General features: G+C 38.3%; 2 protein-coding genes across 3 annotated transcripts in view; both read left to right on the forward strand.

The window, feature by feature from the left end:
* The window catches only part of LOC309493731 (polymeric immunoglobulin receptor-like), a 60,169-nt gene extending 45,600 nt beyond the window's left edge, over window positions 1-14,569 (forward strand). Inside the window, exons 4-7 of one of the 2 annotated variants that reach the window (XM_082162945.1) lie at window positions 9,420-9,545; window positions 9,648-9,794; window positions 12,456-12,505; window positions 12,942-14,569. In XM_082162945.1, coding sequence (XP_082019071.1) covers window positions 9,420-9,545; window positions 9,648-9,794; window positions 12,456-12,505; window positions 12,942-13,373 — 755 coding nt within the window. In that variant the 3' untranslated portion in view covers window positions 13,374-14,569. Of the gene's footprint in view, window positions 1-9,419; window positions 9,546-9,644; window positions 9,795-12,455; window positions 12,506-12,941 lie in introns of both variants that reach the window. The other variant, XM_082162946.1, reaches the window with a different exon arrangement.
* The window catches only part of LOC309493706 (polymeric immunoglobulin receptor-like), a 184,608-nt gene that overhangs the window by 137,084 nt on the left and 32,099 nt on the right, over window positions 1-15,425 (forward strand). The window contains exon 10 of the mRNA XM_082162912.1: window positions 5,195-5,392. Coding sequence (XP_082019038.1) covers window positions 5,195-5,392 — 198 coding nt within the window. The remainder of the gene's footprint in view (window positions 1-5,194; window positions 5,393-15,425) is intronic.

The raw sequence follows: 15,425 nt of genomic DNA on the forward strand, positions 1-15,425 counted from the left end.
TCCTCATTCTGACGAGCAGGTACTCAGTCTTAACACAGCTGACGTCCTGAGGTCCCTTGAAAAAAGTCAACGCTCGGAAGGTGGCGGGCCCTGACAACAACAATGTGTTCATCATGACAACATCCCAGGACGGGTGCTTAAGGAATGCGCTGATCAGCTGAATCCTGTCCTCACAGACATCTTCAACACCTCGCTGAATCAGGCTGTTGTTCCATCATGCTTCAAGACTGCTGCCATAATACCAGTGCCCAAAAAATTCACAATTACATGCCTCAATGATTATCGTCCTGTTGCACTCACTTCTATAATGATGAAGTGCTTCGAGAGGACCATATCATCTCAAAACTCCCCTCCACATTTGACCCTTCACTCTCAGAAAAAAACACACAAAAGCTATCACTGGGGCGGTACCTTTTCAAAAGTTACACCTTTGTACCTAAAGAGTGCATAGTAGTCTCTCAAAGGGTATACATATTGTTACCAAAAGTGTAAATATTAGTACCTAAATGGTACATATTTGAACCTTTTTGAAGGGTACCGTCCCAGTGACAGCTTTTGTAGCTGAGAGTGTTTCCAGTTTACTTACCGCCCCAATCGCTCCACAAGAGACACCATTTCCTCTCTACTCTTTTGTAGCCTGGCCCATCTGGAGGAGAACACTCACGTGCGAATGCTGTTTGTGGACTTTAGCTCGACATTCAACACGATCATCCCGCAGAATCTGTTAAAGGCACACTGTGGAGAAATTGTGTTTTTGTCAAACAGTGACCCCTAGAGTCGCTGTGCAATACTTGCACTGTCGTAATTACCTCTCCACCCCCCCAACCTCTATGTTAGACTTATTTATGTCTTGATATTTATGTGAGATATTGAAAACTGTTCTCATGATAATCGCAAGAATCAACGTCAACAGCGTCGTCTGATATCCCTCAGGACTACGTGATAAATACACCTCAAAACACCTGAGTTCAGCTGGCAAACTAGTTCGTGAGGCAAGCTAGGCAATAAAACATAGCGCAAAAAACACGTAAGAGAAACGAGTGTTTGTTAGCAAGTCTGTTAACAGCTCTGATAATCGAAAGCTAGCTAGACATATGTGGAAATTATTGGACTGGTCTAATTATCAGCAATGGATGAATGAACAGCATCATAAAAAAATGACATAGCCTACAAGCAAGCGCAACAACATACAACATAGAATGCAAACAAGTTTACAAATAAGAGATTTATTTACTGGCCACTAAATGCGTTTTCTCAGATCGGATTTCTGATTTATCAAAACGATTCCATTTACACCTGGTCACATAAATGTGTTTTTGTGAAACAGATTTAAATTCGATCTTCAATTCCCGCACTATATGCAGATTTAATGGAGCGCACGTCACCGAAAGCAACAGATATGAGCTGCATTTTATTGATCATAAGCTAAAATTTCAAAATCAAAGACAGCAATAAGAGAGAGCAGTAACAGCCCTGGTAAGATCATTTAGTTTCTTTACTTTTAATGATGATGATTGTGTGTTAAGCGTCTGTGACTTACTTTCACTTTGATTTGCGATAGTTTGCATGTTGTCTTGATGAATCGATGCTCAGCTGCGGTAATGCGTGTTCCAGCGCGTCGTCATATCTGGCAATAACATATAGACTATAACACGCTCTCACACGTTTTTTTATTTATTTATTTTTAACATTTTTGGGAGGAGTACAATTTACATATTTTCAACAACCAGATGCATTTACACTTGTCCAGTTTCGTCTGGAATGCGTCTCAGATCTCCTCCTGAAGTGGTTTGAGCGATCGGATTCAAATCCGTCTTGAATGCGTTTCGGAGGACATTTACACCTGGTCTTTTCACGATCAGATAGCTATCCGATCTGAGAAAACGCATGAAGTGGCCAGGTGTAAACAACCCCCATGACAAAAAAGCCGAAAACAAACGCTGGTTGGCCTCTCACGTCCATAGACAGTAGGCTATATAAACGCTCACGTCCAAATTTGAGGAAGTGGTGGGGGAAGTGACGTATGCCGTAAAGCAGTCGAATTTTGTAGTTCTTTTTGTGCTCTGGTTACTACCTGAACCCCGAAGTTACATAGTGCCAGTAAGAGCGATACAGACCCTGTCAGGCTATGGCAGACGTGTTATTCAACCTATTGTAAGTCGATGTACCATCACAAGAGTCTTGGAAATATATAATGAAGGTTGAAAAGCTACATAGTGTTCCTTTAAGCAAACTGGGACCCCTGTGCCTTAGCACCCCCTGTGTAACTGGCTATTGGACTTTCTAACAGACAGACCTCAGGCTGTAAGGGTTGGAAATAACATCTCCAGTGTCATCTCCCTGAACACCGGCTATCGAGTCCATTACTGTTCACCATGATGCCAGGTTCAGCACGAAACACTTCACGAGTTCATACTTACAAATAATCAGATCAGAGTAAAGTACCCAGATATACCCTGAACCCAGAGTATTCCCCCCATATTTCTGGTTATACAGGGAGGTTATACATATTATGGCCTACAGGGAGGAGGTGAGACAGCTTGTGGACTGGTGCAACAGAAACAACCTGAATGTCGACAAAATGAAGGAGATCATTGTTGACTTCAGGAGAAAGCAACACAGCCACACACCATTCCTCATCAACGACACTGCGGTGGAATTAGTCAGTAGCACCAAGTTCCTGGGGGTGCAGATCACAGAGAGTTTGACATGGAGCCTCAACACTGCCTCTCTTTCAAAGAGAGCTCAGCAGCGTCTATACTTTTTGCGGCGGATGAGAAGAGCACACCTTCCCCCTCCCATCCTCAGCACTTCTACAAAGGCACTATGGAGAACACACTGACCAGCTGCATCTCTGTCTGGTTTGGGGACTGCAAACCTCAGCCTGGAAGTCTGTACGGAGAGTGGTGAGGACAGCAGAAAAGATCATCGGCTCTTCACTGCACTCAAACGCTGTCTGACCCGGCCAAAACATTACAAAAGACCCCACCCATCCTCATCATGGACTGTTCTTCTGCTGCCCTCTGGCAAGAGGTTTCGCAGTATTCGGGGCAGAACAGCCAGATAATGCAACAGCTTTTTCCCACAAACTATCAGACTCCTGAACTCAAAAAAACAAACCTTAACTGCTATATCTCACTGAATCCTCTGCTGTGAGCCTCATGTAAACTGGACCGGGTTATTACAATTATAGTATTTATTTATAATGTGGAATAACTATTTATATGCCACCACTTAACAAGGGCAAACGATTGGATTTACATGCCGCCAATTATCATGTGCAACATTATTATTTTTATGCTGCTGTCAAACTGTTTTTAGTGTTATATTTGAATGCATGTTGTAGCATTTTTTGTATTTTTTGAAAAAAAATTTTATGAGCCAGTGGAATGGAGTTTTGTTCATATGTGCACTCTAAATTTACAGTTCAATGACAATGAAAAAGCTATCTAATCTAAATATATTTATTATGGTGTGACGCTCTTCTTCATTTCTCAGCTCCAGAGACAACGACACGTGTCCAGATCTCAACATCCAGCATTAGTCCGTATAGCAGCACTGAACACACCAGCACAGGTACACACACACACACACACACACACACACACACTGCACCCGCTGACATCTGCACTCATGTGTTTGATGAAAATATTGTTTATGTAAAGTTACTGTGATTATACTGAATAAAGAAATAAAGCTTCTATACACAATTTTAATGATGCATTCATGAATTTCATCAAAGCTTCAACTTCTGTGAAAAATAAACCAAAATTGCATTTAGAGGTTGTGATGTTCCTCAACACATTAATCAAATGTACAACAACTGAATGTTTGACCTGTCATTTTACACACAGTGTTTTCTTTAGCGCTTTCTTTGTTCTGCAGTTTCTAAGACAGTTTTTCTGAGGAAAATCATTAATAGTGACATGAGCGCAGCATTTATTTATGTGGGATTTGTATGCATTTATTGACAGAAACTTTTATCCAAAGTGACACTGTATCGTTTCAGATAATAAAGTGTCTTCTAAATGAGCACTAATAAAATCTGATTATCAGTAATCAGTGATATGAACAGAAACACAACATTTGTTCATATGCAGCAATAGCAAACAATGTTATGAGTGTGTTTGTCTATTATTATTATTTTGTTACTCAGATCTGGCGACCCTGACTCTGAAACACACCAGGATCACTTCACACAGCGTCTCCAGAAGAGGAGAAGAGGATAAACAGGGTAAAAATAAGATAATTTACCTTTTATTAATACTGATTATCAATATTCAGTGATGTGAACAGAAAACACAACATTTGTTGATATGCAGCAATAGCAAACAGTGTTAAGTGTGTGTTCGTCTATTATTATTATGTGTTATTATATCACTGCATGAGCGACACATTCACAGTCACTGGTGTTTCTCTCTGTCAGCGACTCATCAAACAGAAACTGAAACAACAAGAACAACAACAGGAAATACTACAGTTCAACTCTATCAGACAAACACTAGTAAGCACACAAACTACACTACCCATAATGCAACTCTCTGATCACATGATCACTCTTTGAAAGGAAATTGCTTTGAATATTTGTGGAGACACATATTAACCACTGTATACATATAAATGATGCACATATCAGATTTCATGTGGTTAATTTGGTTTGACATCAACCGTAAAGAGAAGTGTTTTCTTCTGTAGAGTTGAGGTTTACCATTGCAGTTTCAGTTACACTATATAACAACTGTATATTTACAATATTTGTAATATTACAGTAATGAAAATGATTGATACATGTTCAGAATCAGAATCAGTTTGTGTTTCATCATGTAAATATCATGTGTTTATCGTTGCCTTCAGATCTGGCTTCTGTTGCTGGCGGTCTGGGTTCGGTTCTGCTGGTTCTGACTCTGTGTTCTGGAACCTTCATCATCCGGAAGAAGAGGAAGAGGAAATCTGGGACAGGTAACAGTTTGTTTGTGAGTATTTTTATTATAATATTCTTGTTTTCGTGTGTGAATGGACTTTTCTCTGGTTTTATAAAGCTTTATTTCAGCAAAACATGCAGCACAATACAGAGGTGGGTGTTCAAATCTTTACCTAGAAGATCAGAAATACATGTTACATTATTGTTTATTGATCTACAGAGTGGTTAATATATGTAAACTAGTAAATTATTGATGTATGTGTTATTTTTCAGACTGACCACGTATATGAAGAGATTCTAAACACAGATGTCGCCATGGTAACATCTTCAACCAATCAGATGCCTGCATCTTCAACCAATCATACGCCTGCATCACACCTAAACACCCGCCCAAAAGTCGCTACTGTTAATGCCACAGTAACCAATCAGCAGCCTGATTCAAACCCCAGTCACACCCACTCGACCAATCAGGTGACAGATACAGCCGGTGATTATTATGCCAAAATAAAGTCTCCTGAAGCAACACAGGACAGCGGGACAGAACTGATCTACGTAACAGCAACACATCCACAAAACATCTCAACAAACGAGGGTCCGATATATTCAGTGATCAATGATAAATGAAAAAGAATGTCAGAATTTGGTAAAATCAAACATTTTTGACACACTTTTCTGTACAAAACACATTTTTATCAGTATTCTTCTGTATGTAATATTGCTCACAAGGAAAGTTACTAACAATTAACAATTATTAAACTGTCATATGAACGGTTCTTTGGGCCGCCATAGACTCAAGAGCAGAACAGAGACAGCCGGTGATTATTATGCTAATATAAAGTCTCCTGAAGCAACACAGGACAGACAGAACTGATCTACGTAACAGCAACACATAAAATCACAAAAAAACGGAAGTTAAACTCTAGTGTTACTAAAAAATATATATATAAAGATATGTTGCTAACAACAAAAACATAGGCTATATATAAATAAAAAATAAATAAAATAAAAAGGTGTGACCTTCAATATTTATTTATTTTGTACTTAGAACAGCTCATCTACAGTTAAAGCTTATAGATGGTAAATTCCCTTCTTTTTACCCTGTTTATGTTGCCCGTATCAGGGCTGGGAAGCCTGAATGGGTGAGGTGAATTAACCACTTCTGCCGGCTCTGTAGAGTGATAAAAGAAACGCTGTGAGACAGGAGTACTGGCTGTAAGCTCCGGCAAAGTGTAATTAACTCTCTCGTTTTTCTTAGCTCTCAATGTATTCACAACATTAACATATTTAACTTTACAGAACAACAATAACTTGTTTGTCTGTAACAACACATTCCATTAAAGAACATAACTTTTCAATAAAGGCTTTTCAGAAGTTACTTTTGTATGTACTTGACTTGTTCTGCAACACATTATAATCAATCACAATACATTGACCTGCTACTGTTTTCACATGTTTTCACATCCTCATGAACATTAATTCCATTTTCACACTGTCACATAAATGAATCTCGCATTTGGCTTCACACTAACCTCATGTTTTACATGCAAGCCGCCATTTTGGCTCCAGTTCACGCATACATGCACTGCCATTTTGGCTCGAGATAACTCCAGTAGCAAATGACCATTTAACTCGCTTAAACGTCATCCAATTACTATCAACATATAAAACACTTTAGAAACATTCCTAAATTATTTTCACATGAGTATTTTCTCTCATTTCACTTCAAATGCACATATTTGTCACTCGTGTGTAATCTGATATTTGACTCATTACTACTGCATGCGTATTAATAAAAGTAACAGTCTTTCTCAGTAACCCAGCAAAAAATCAACATATACATGTTTGAAACACAGTGTTTAACATCAGTTTCGACCAGTTTTTGAATAGTTTTTGCTCACCTGTAGTCTAAGAATGATAAAATAAACGCTGTGAGACAGGAGCACTGGCTGTAAGCTCCGGCAAAGTTTAATAATAATAAATAAAAAAAACAGGACGCTTTGAAAGTTCAGAGAACATTCAGAAATACATTTTTGGAACTTAATATAAATTTTAGAAAAACTGTAATGCGTGGCTTCTAGCATGCACAACAATGAAGATGCAAGGAGAAAATGAACTGGCAGAAATCAGGTTTTAACTCTGAAGCACCCGGTGCAGTAGCTTAATTCAACAGCGCTAAACGCCCTCTACAGGAGACAATAATAACAGCAACATTTTCTTTACCCACAACAAAGAATGTAATGATGAATTTACCCATCAATAGACGAATGTTGAAGGCACATACATTTATGAACAATACAACATTTTAAAGGGGTGTCCTTTTTTCCCTCTTTTATTTTACATACATTTTTCTACCTACTACATGTATCCTCTTCTCCTCTCCTGTAGACGCTGTGTGAAGTGATTCTGGTGTGTTATAGAGTCAGTGTCGCCAGATCTGAGTAACAAAACTAACCCAATGACCCAAATCCAAACATCAGAACTCAAAATATGACACTCCGTACCAAAATATATATATTTAGAGTCACCTTTGTATAGATAATGGTTTTATTGTTGGTAAATGGGTAAAATATTTCAATACAAGGATTTCAGTCAAATATAATACAATGTCAAACCTTCAACCCGAGGCAACAGTTTAATAGTAGCCCTGCTGGAAACCCTCCTCAGTCCGTGAGCTGTGCTACATCGAGCCCTCTACAGGTGATGTGAAACACTACACAGAGATACACACACTCCTGTCGTCTTATGTAGCAAATCTCCATCTAAACGACTCAGTTTGACTGAAATCAGCAGCAAAGAGATGGACTCCTGACAAGCCTCTTATAAATGTGTGCATGACCTGTCCTGTGGTGTTACGTGATGTTTTACTCCATATGAGACTATTCTGAACCACAGTTTGCTCATTAAATTAAAGGAGCTGTATGTATTTCAAATACTTATATCACTGACAACAGTAGTCCGGCCAGGATATTGTCATTTAAAAGTGAAGTTGCAGCCCTCAACTGATGTTGATGTTGTGATCTTGTGTTTTGGCCTGAAGCGCTGCCCTCCACCTATCTACCAATCACGAAGTCAGTAGTGTTTCGGCATCCGGGTTGCCAGCTCTGCTCTAGTTGAAAGCTCTTTGTAGCAGCCTACGCCTATCTGGCAACCTCGAGTCAGGGGGGAGGGGGAGGGGATACACCGCTCTACAGTAATTTGAAAGTGATTGCAGTACCAGTTTTGGCCACAATCTTACATACGGCTCCTTTAAGATTTAAAAAGAGATTGTCTGTTTGTAGCCTACTTTTAAAGATTATTTGGCCACCTTTTAAAATTAACTAGTGAAGGTAAGAATTAGGATTAAAACTCAAAAGAAACTGAGACCAGTTACAAAACCTAAACATATACAAATAATAACCTTATCTTAGTTTTGATTTTGATATAATAAAACTAAGTATTGTGTTGTTTAGATCAGTATATAAGCAAAGCATGTGTTGTTTGTCAGAGTAAATGAGCTCTTTTAAGATGTCCTGTAGAGCTGATGTGGTTAGAGATACAGAAGAGGAAGGAAATGTTAATATGAGTTGCTGACGCACATTGTTCTCTCAGTACGGAAGAGAACGACAGTAACGTTTGTCACACAGAATCTGGTCTTTTATTTAAGCGAAACGCTTGTCAAATTTCATCATGTTGGACGTCCTGCTGCTCTTTTCCAGCATCTGTACAGGTGAGTTTGAGACTCTCAGCTCTTTTACACAGAGTTTGACATCTTCTCTTGTTTTTCCTCTGTTATCACATGATCATCAGACTCATATGGATGATATTTGTAAGTTATTATTCTGGCCTGCTTATGTCTCTTGCTCACACATAACAGCTCTATATAATGATATTTGTGTTTTCAGCTGTTGTTGTTGGAGCTTCACAGACAATATCTGGATACAGAGGAGAGAGAGTTGAGATCAGATGCTCATATGAATCTGGATATGAATCAAATTCAAAGTATTTGTGTAAAGGGGAGTGTAACTATGGAATAAATAAAAACATCATGGTTAAATCAGGATCTCCAGCTAAAGACGAGAGATTCTCTCTGACTGACGACACGACGGCCAGAGTTTTCACCGTCACCATCACTGATCTGAGAACAGAGGATGAAGGCCTATACTGGTGTGGTGTGGAGAAGACTTTTACTGATGACTATTCAGAGATTATGTTGCTGGTTAAACTGGGTAAGTGCTTATATTTATTAGAAGTGTGCCTGTAGTAGAAATTAACTACAAAGGAACAGTCCAATTTGCCATCAAATAAAATAAGGCAACAATATGTTTTCAAAGCAGCTTCACAGTAATAAACAGGGAATTAACAGTTTCATTGTTGCAAAGTTAATACATTATAAAATCACTTATAAAACAGCTCTACAGAACACGATATAACAAATTATTGTTTATTTATTTTAAGTTGGATTAAGTGTCAGTGTTTTAGAAACATTGACTTTAAGTTGGTCTTTCCTGTCATCCATCAGATAATAAGACCACTGAGGTTTCAACTATCAGCTCTTTTTCAAAAACAACATCATCATATTTCAGTACAACAGAACTGAATCTACAATCCACCAGCATGAAACACACAGTTCATACCATCTCAACAGGTCAGTTCATCTGTCTGACACTCTTTAAGACTCTTATTTCTTGAGGATTTGAGTGTGATGCCTCTATATATCAGTTTAAAGTACATTGAATGTGTGTTACAGGTCACGGCTCTGATTCAGGGTCTGTCATCTATATCTGTGTTGGGTTAGTCATCATCATGATCATCTTCCTCATGGCGCTGATGGTGTTGTGTAGAAAGAGAAGCAAGAAATCACCAAGAGTTACACAATCAGGACTTTACCAGCACGGTCAGATTTAGATGCACGTTTCTCTGGAAACTAAACAAACACATTTACTTACATCTGCTTTCTAAATGGGGATTTCCCATAGACATCTATTGCTTTCATATATATGTAACGGAGGCCAGCTAGTAGTCGCTGTGCGAGTAAACCTCACTCCTCTGATCTCAATAGGCGCTCTAGCGACAGATGCTAGAAGCTGCAGTCTTTACAGCTCCTGACTCTCACGCCGGAGACCCGGGTTCGAGGCCCGCACAGAGCGGGGCGAGTAGGGCCTGGGTGGAGGGGTCACATATAGCTACACTGTTAGCCCTTGCTGTAAAAAAAGGCGTAATTCAGACAGTATCATACCATTTTCCATTAAAACAGTAATATACCGTAGAAAACAAAAATAGCCTACAGGTTTATACTGTAAATGAACAGCGCTCAAAATCGACACTCAGAGGCTGTTTTCCCAATCACACCCTATACCCTCATTCACTATTCCCTACATTAGTTCACTAATATAGTCCACTTGACAGAGTGAATGAAAAGAAGTGAGTGAATTGAGAAACTGATGAACACCTGATAAGCAGAATCACTGAAGGACAGAGAAACAAGAACAGAAAAAAGAGAAACACAAAAACTACAACTGACTTCCAGCGACACTGAGTGTGAAACCAGTTTACAAACCAGGTTACGATTATTTCTTTCATACATGTACAAAAGTTCTTGTTGAGAATTAACAAAGATTTAGTTTATAATAAAGTTTGTTGTCACCATAATGGAGATCAGTATTTGCTTTAGTTGGTCTTGTCTCTTAACTTCTTACTTTTCATCTCTCTCTGACTGCTGTAATAGTGAGTTTATAAAACACATTTGTTATGGCAAGAAAAAGTCAAGAGGAAGATGATCATGTGTTTTTTTTTCTTTTGTGATGATGTCACAGTCATCTTGGATTATCTGATTTTCAGATTTTTCCTGTATATATTCATTGAAATTATGGATATGTCATATTTAGCATAAATCTGTGTATCTACAAAATGAAATCAAAATTTCTGTAATCATGTCTTCTGAAAAATAACAATCATATAGTGCATTCAATTTTATTTTACTCCTGCTTGGCTCAGACACACACAGATATCAACAATCAGCACATGAATCTCAACAATGGTGAAAAGTTTCATGTCACAATGCATGCTGGGTTCCAGGATAATATAAAACTCCCAGCATGCACTGCTGCATGAATAAAAAAATAATAATAATATTGCCACCATTGTTGAGATTAATGTGCTAAATTGTGATATCTCTGTGTTTCTAAAACATAGTGTAGCTTTATTTTTGGTTTATGCATGATGTGTTAAAAAAAATTAGTCATAGCAATTTATTGCTGTAGTTTCACAGTAGAGCTAATGTAACACTTTTGATCGAGGATAAAACTCTGAATGAACAAGAATTAATTCCTTAATGAATGAACAGGCAATATGATGAATTTGTCACCATAAGCATTACAACCGCAATCATTCATAAACTGTGTGCGCACAAGTGTGACTTGCAAAAACACAGTAGCAGTAGCAAAAGAAAAAAGAATGTTTTAGCATCAGCATCCCTACTAAAGCAAGCACTGATATCTATAATGGTAACTTCAAACAAACATTTTCAATTAAACATCTTAATAACAACTTCTGTAGATGTATGACAGAAATAAAGTCATACTGGTTAATAATAAGTGTAATAATGTGTAATGGCTGGAAGTCAGTTGTAGTTCTTGTGTTTCTCTATTTTCTGTTCTAACAGCAGGTGTTCATCACTAATGCTCAACAATCACTTACATATTCTCTTAATTATCTCACTGCAACACTGTCTCAATGTTACTTTTACTCTTACTCTTTGTAGTGTGGATTTTCCTGTGGGGTTGAAAGGGTTAACAGTGTAAGATAAAAAGACACACCCACAAAATGTATTTTAACAGTAATAAACTGTAAGTTATAAAACTGTTTTATACTGGCAACACTGTTGCCAGTAGTTTACTGTAAAATCTTGTTTTTTGGGTCACCATTGTGCAGAAGAGTAGAGCCTGTGCTTCAGTCCAGCAGAAGATCTACAAACATTGATGATTTGCTGCATGTTGCTTTGTTTAACAGGCGGTGACTGTGTAGTTGCTGGTCCAGTGGAAATCTCTTTATGTTCAATAGTTTTTTATTGGTCTCAAATGAAAGAAGTTCATAGTAATACTTTGCTCACATTATTAATGCATTATAAATTTTAGTTAATACATTTAAATGACAGTTGGTCAATTTAAGGCAGTCGGTTTCTGCAAGTGAAATTAGTTAACTTGAATTAGAATTTAGTGCATTTTTACAGAAACAAACTAGATTACAGTAAAGAACTGTACAATGAACAGTATTTTACTGGCAACAGTGTTGCCAGTATTTTACTGTAAAAAAACCCGGTAAGGTCTAACAGTGTAGTTATAAATACTATGTGAGCAGTGAAAACTATCCCGGAGATTTTTAAGAAACTTTGTATAAATCAGGGTTTAAATGAAGGAATCATGTCTTCATCTGGTTGACCTTGTGGAAAAGATGTTGACAGTCAGTCATTGAGCTTATCTAAAGACGCATGTACACACACATCTCTTTCTAATGTTTGTTGTTTGAATGTAACTTTATTTCTCTGATGTTTTGACAGTCGCCGTCGGGCTTTTGCCTTTGAATACAAGAGCAGAAATCACTGCAGAGGTGAGTGTTTATGGTGATGAAGATGTGTCACGTGTCAATGCTTGTTTGGACTTTCAGTTTGTCTTTTGATTTAAGTTACATCTGTTCTGTCAGTCTTCGTCTGATCTCCGTTATATTTAGTGTGTGTTGCTACCTGTTCTGCTGTCCTGTGTTTAATCCTCGTCTCTGTCTGCCTTCCTACAACCACCTGTGACATGATGATGATGATGATGATGATGATGATGATCTTATATCTGTGAGCTCTTGAAAACACCAGCTGTAATGTCAGTGCTGGTAAAAGCTGATTGTTGCTCATTGGTTTGGTGCTGCTGACTCTGAACATCTCTCTCCTGCTCACCAGCATCTAAAACTCAACATGTATCTACTAGTGATAACAAATAATGGTTCAATGTTCAAATGTGTAAGGGTTTGGAAGATAACATGAGTTCTTTTGCAGGACATTGACTGGAATGACCATAATTATCAGGAAATCAGCGAGTTCCAGTGCAAGAACAGAGACACCACCACTATCTACACTACAGCAGAATGTCCAGATGATCCAATGATCTACTCCACTGCAGATAATCCAGATTCAACAGATGAACCGGATTCAATGATCTACTCCACTGCAGATAATCCAGATTCAACAGATGAACCGGATTCAAAGATCTACTCCACTGCAGATAAACCAGATTCAACAGATGAACCGGATTCAATGATCTACTGCACTGCAGATAAACCAGATTCAACAGATGAACCGGATTCAAAGATCTACTCCACTGCAGATAAACCAGATTCAACAGATGAACCGGATTCAATGATCTACTGCACTGCAGATAAACCAGATTCAACAGATGAACCAGATTCAACGATCCACTATAGAGTATAAACCAGATTCAACAGATGAACCGGATTCAATGATCTACTCCACTGAAGATAAACCGGATTCAACAGATGAACCGGATTCAATGATCCACTGCAGATAATCCAGATTCAACAGATGAACCGGATTCAACGATCCACTGCAGATAAACCAGATGATCTGATGATCTGATGATCTTCTCAACAGCAAAGAGACCGTAATGACGTTTTTACTGACTGTGTCTCAGAGCAGCTTCATGAAGTGGAAGTTTAACCCACAATGCAACAGTGACAGGACAAAAAAGAAATCCCTTATTTGAAGAAGAAACTTCGGCTGGGTTTAAATGAGGAGTCATGCCCTCATCTGCTTAATTTTGTGAAACAGAAGCTGACTGTCAGTCACTGGAGTAAACTAAAGACGCTCTTCAGCATTAGTTGATCTATTATAAAGTTCAGAGAAAGTTTAGAGTTTTTTGCAAGTTTTGTGTTATATTATGGGTGCTATTTGTGTATTATTTGTTTATTTATTTGAAATGCAGGCATTGGAATTAAACAGTTGTGTTTCTGGTCAGGCTGCTGAAATAACATAAAGGAAGAAGTGCTTTGACTAATTGAAGGAGCTCTAAGCGATGTTGGGAGACGTCACTTCTTGTTGAGATTGAAGTATTGTCAAACAAAATGGAGGCTAGCTCGACCCTCCCTCCTCCTCATCCCGTCCCCTCCCCCTCCCTTCCGTGCTTTTCCGATGTAAATTCGGGACTTTGCGCGTTCCTTCTCCTTTTCCCTCTTCTTTGCTATTTGTTCATCGGAACGTCGTCTCTTTGGTCGTGTGTCGGCCATATCAAAATTCAAGGGAATATAATTATAACGTTAGTCGTTGTCGTTGTCTAGGACATCTCTCCTCTAGCTAACTTCCCTCTTCATGCTTCTCTCTCCTCCACCCCCCACACCCCCCTTCATGTGCACGCGCACTAACCCCCCACCCCCACCCCCAAATCATTCTTGTCGGTTATTGGCTGGAACACTGTTTGTTATGTTTCGTGGTCCAGGCTGGGCCAGTTTGTTTTTCTTGCCGTTTGTGGAGCCTGTGGTGTCTACAGAGACCGTGTTCTTTACAGTGTGTTCAGGGGACTGGCAGCTGTTATTGGCTCCTGATAAATTGCTGGTGTGTTTTCTACATGTTTAAACTAAATTAATAAATTTAACACATTTAATTCAACTCAAGTGAAATTGTGAGAAGCGTGTTCACTAACTTCATATTATTATATTTCTTTCATCTGAAATCTATGAGTGTAAGAAAGATGAACTAATGACAAATGATTACAGTCTCACAGTGTGACTAACGCTTAAGTTCCAATGAAGACGAAGATGAAGATGAAGATAGTATAACACAGGGTTTATTTAAATAGATCAAAATAGACAGCCAACATGCGAGACAGTGTTCTTGACAATACCAAACAAGGAGTGCAGGTGAAGGAACAAATTAAGAAGGAGCACAAATGAGGATAATTACTTAAACACAGCTTACACATATGAACTAATAATGACAGTAACTATGGAGACAGACGAGTGGAGGGAGTCAGAACAAGGAAACGCGTGACAAATAAAAAAACTGAAAGTCCATGAACAAAACTACACAGAATGTTGATGTGACAAACGTGCTCAAGTTCATCAACTGAACTCTATATGTCAGCAGTGACTTTGGATTAAAAAAAAATATTCTAAATGAACACTAAAACATGTTTTAGTTGAGAGTAATCAGTGTTATAATAGAATAACTTCTGTTCATATTCACATTATGTGAATGGTTTGTGTGTGAATGTAGAGCTTTAGAGTTTATATGTGTTCATGTTCTCACTGCATGAGCGACACATTCACAGTCACTGGTGTTTCTCTCTGTCAGCGACTCATCAAACAGAAACTGAAACAACAAGAACAACAACAGGAATTACTACAGTTCAACTCTATCAGGCAAACACTAGTAAACACACAAACTACACTACCCATAATGCAACTCTCTGATCACATGATCACTCTTTGAAAGGAAATTGCTTTGAATATTTGTTGTTGTTGTGTTGAG

Source organism: Leuciscus leuciscus, assembly GCF_965113295.1.
Source record: "Leuciscus leuciscus genome assembly, chromosome: 3".
NCBI classification, from domain to species: Eukaryota; Metazoa; Chordata; class Actinopteri; order Cypriniformes; family Leuciscidae; genus Leuciscus; species Leuciscus leuciscus.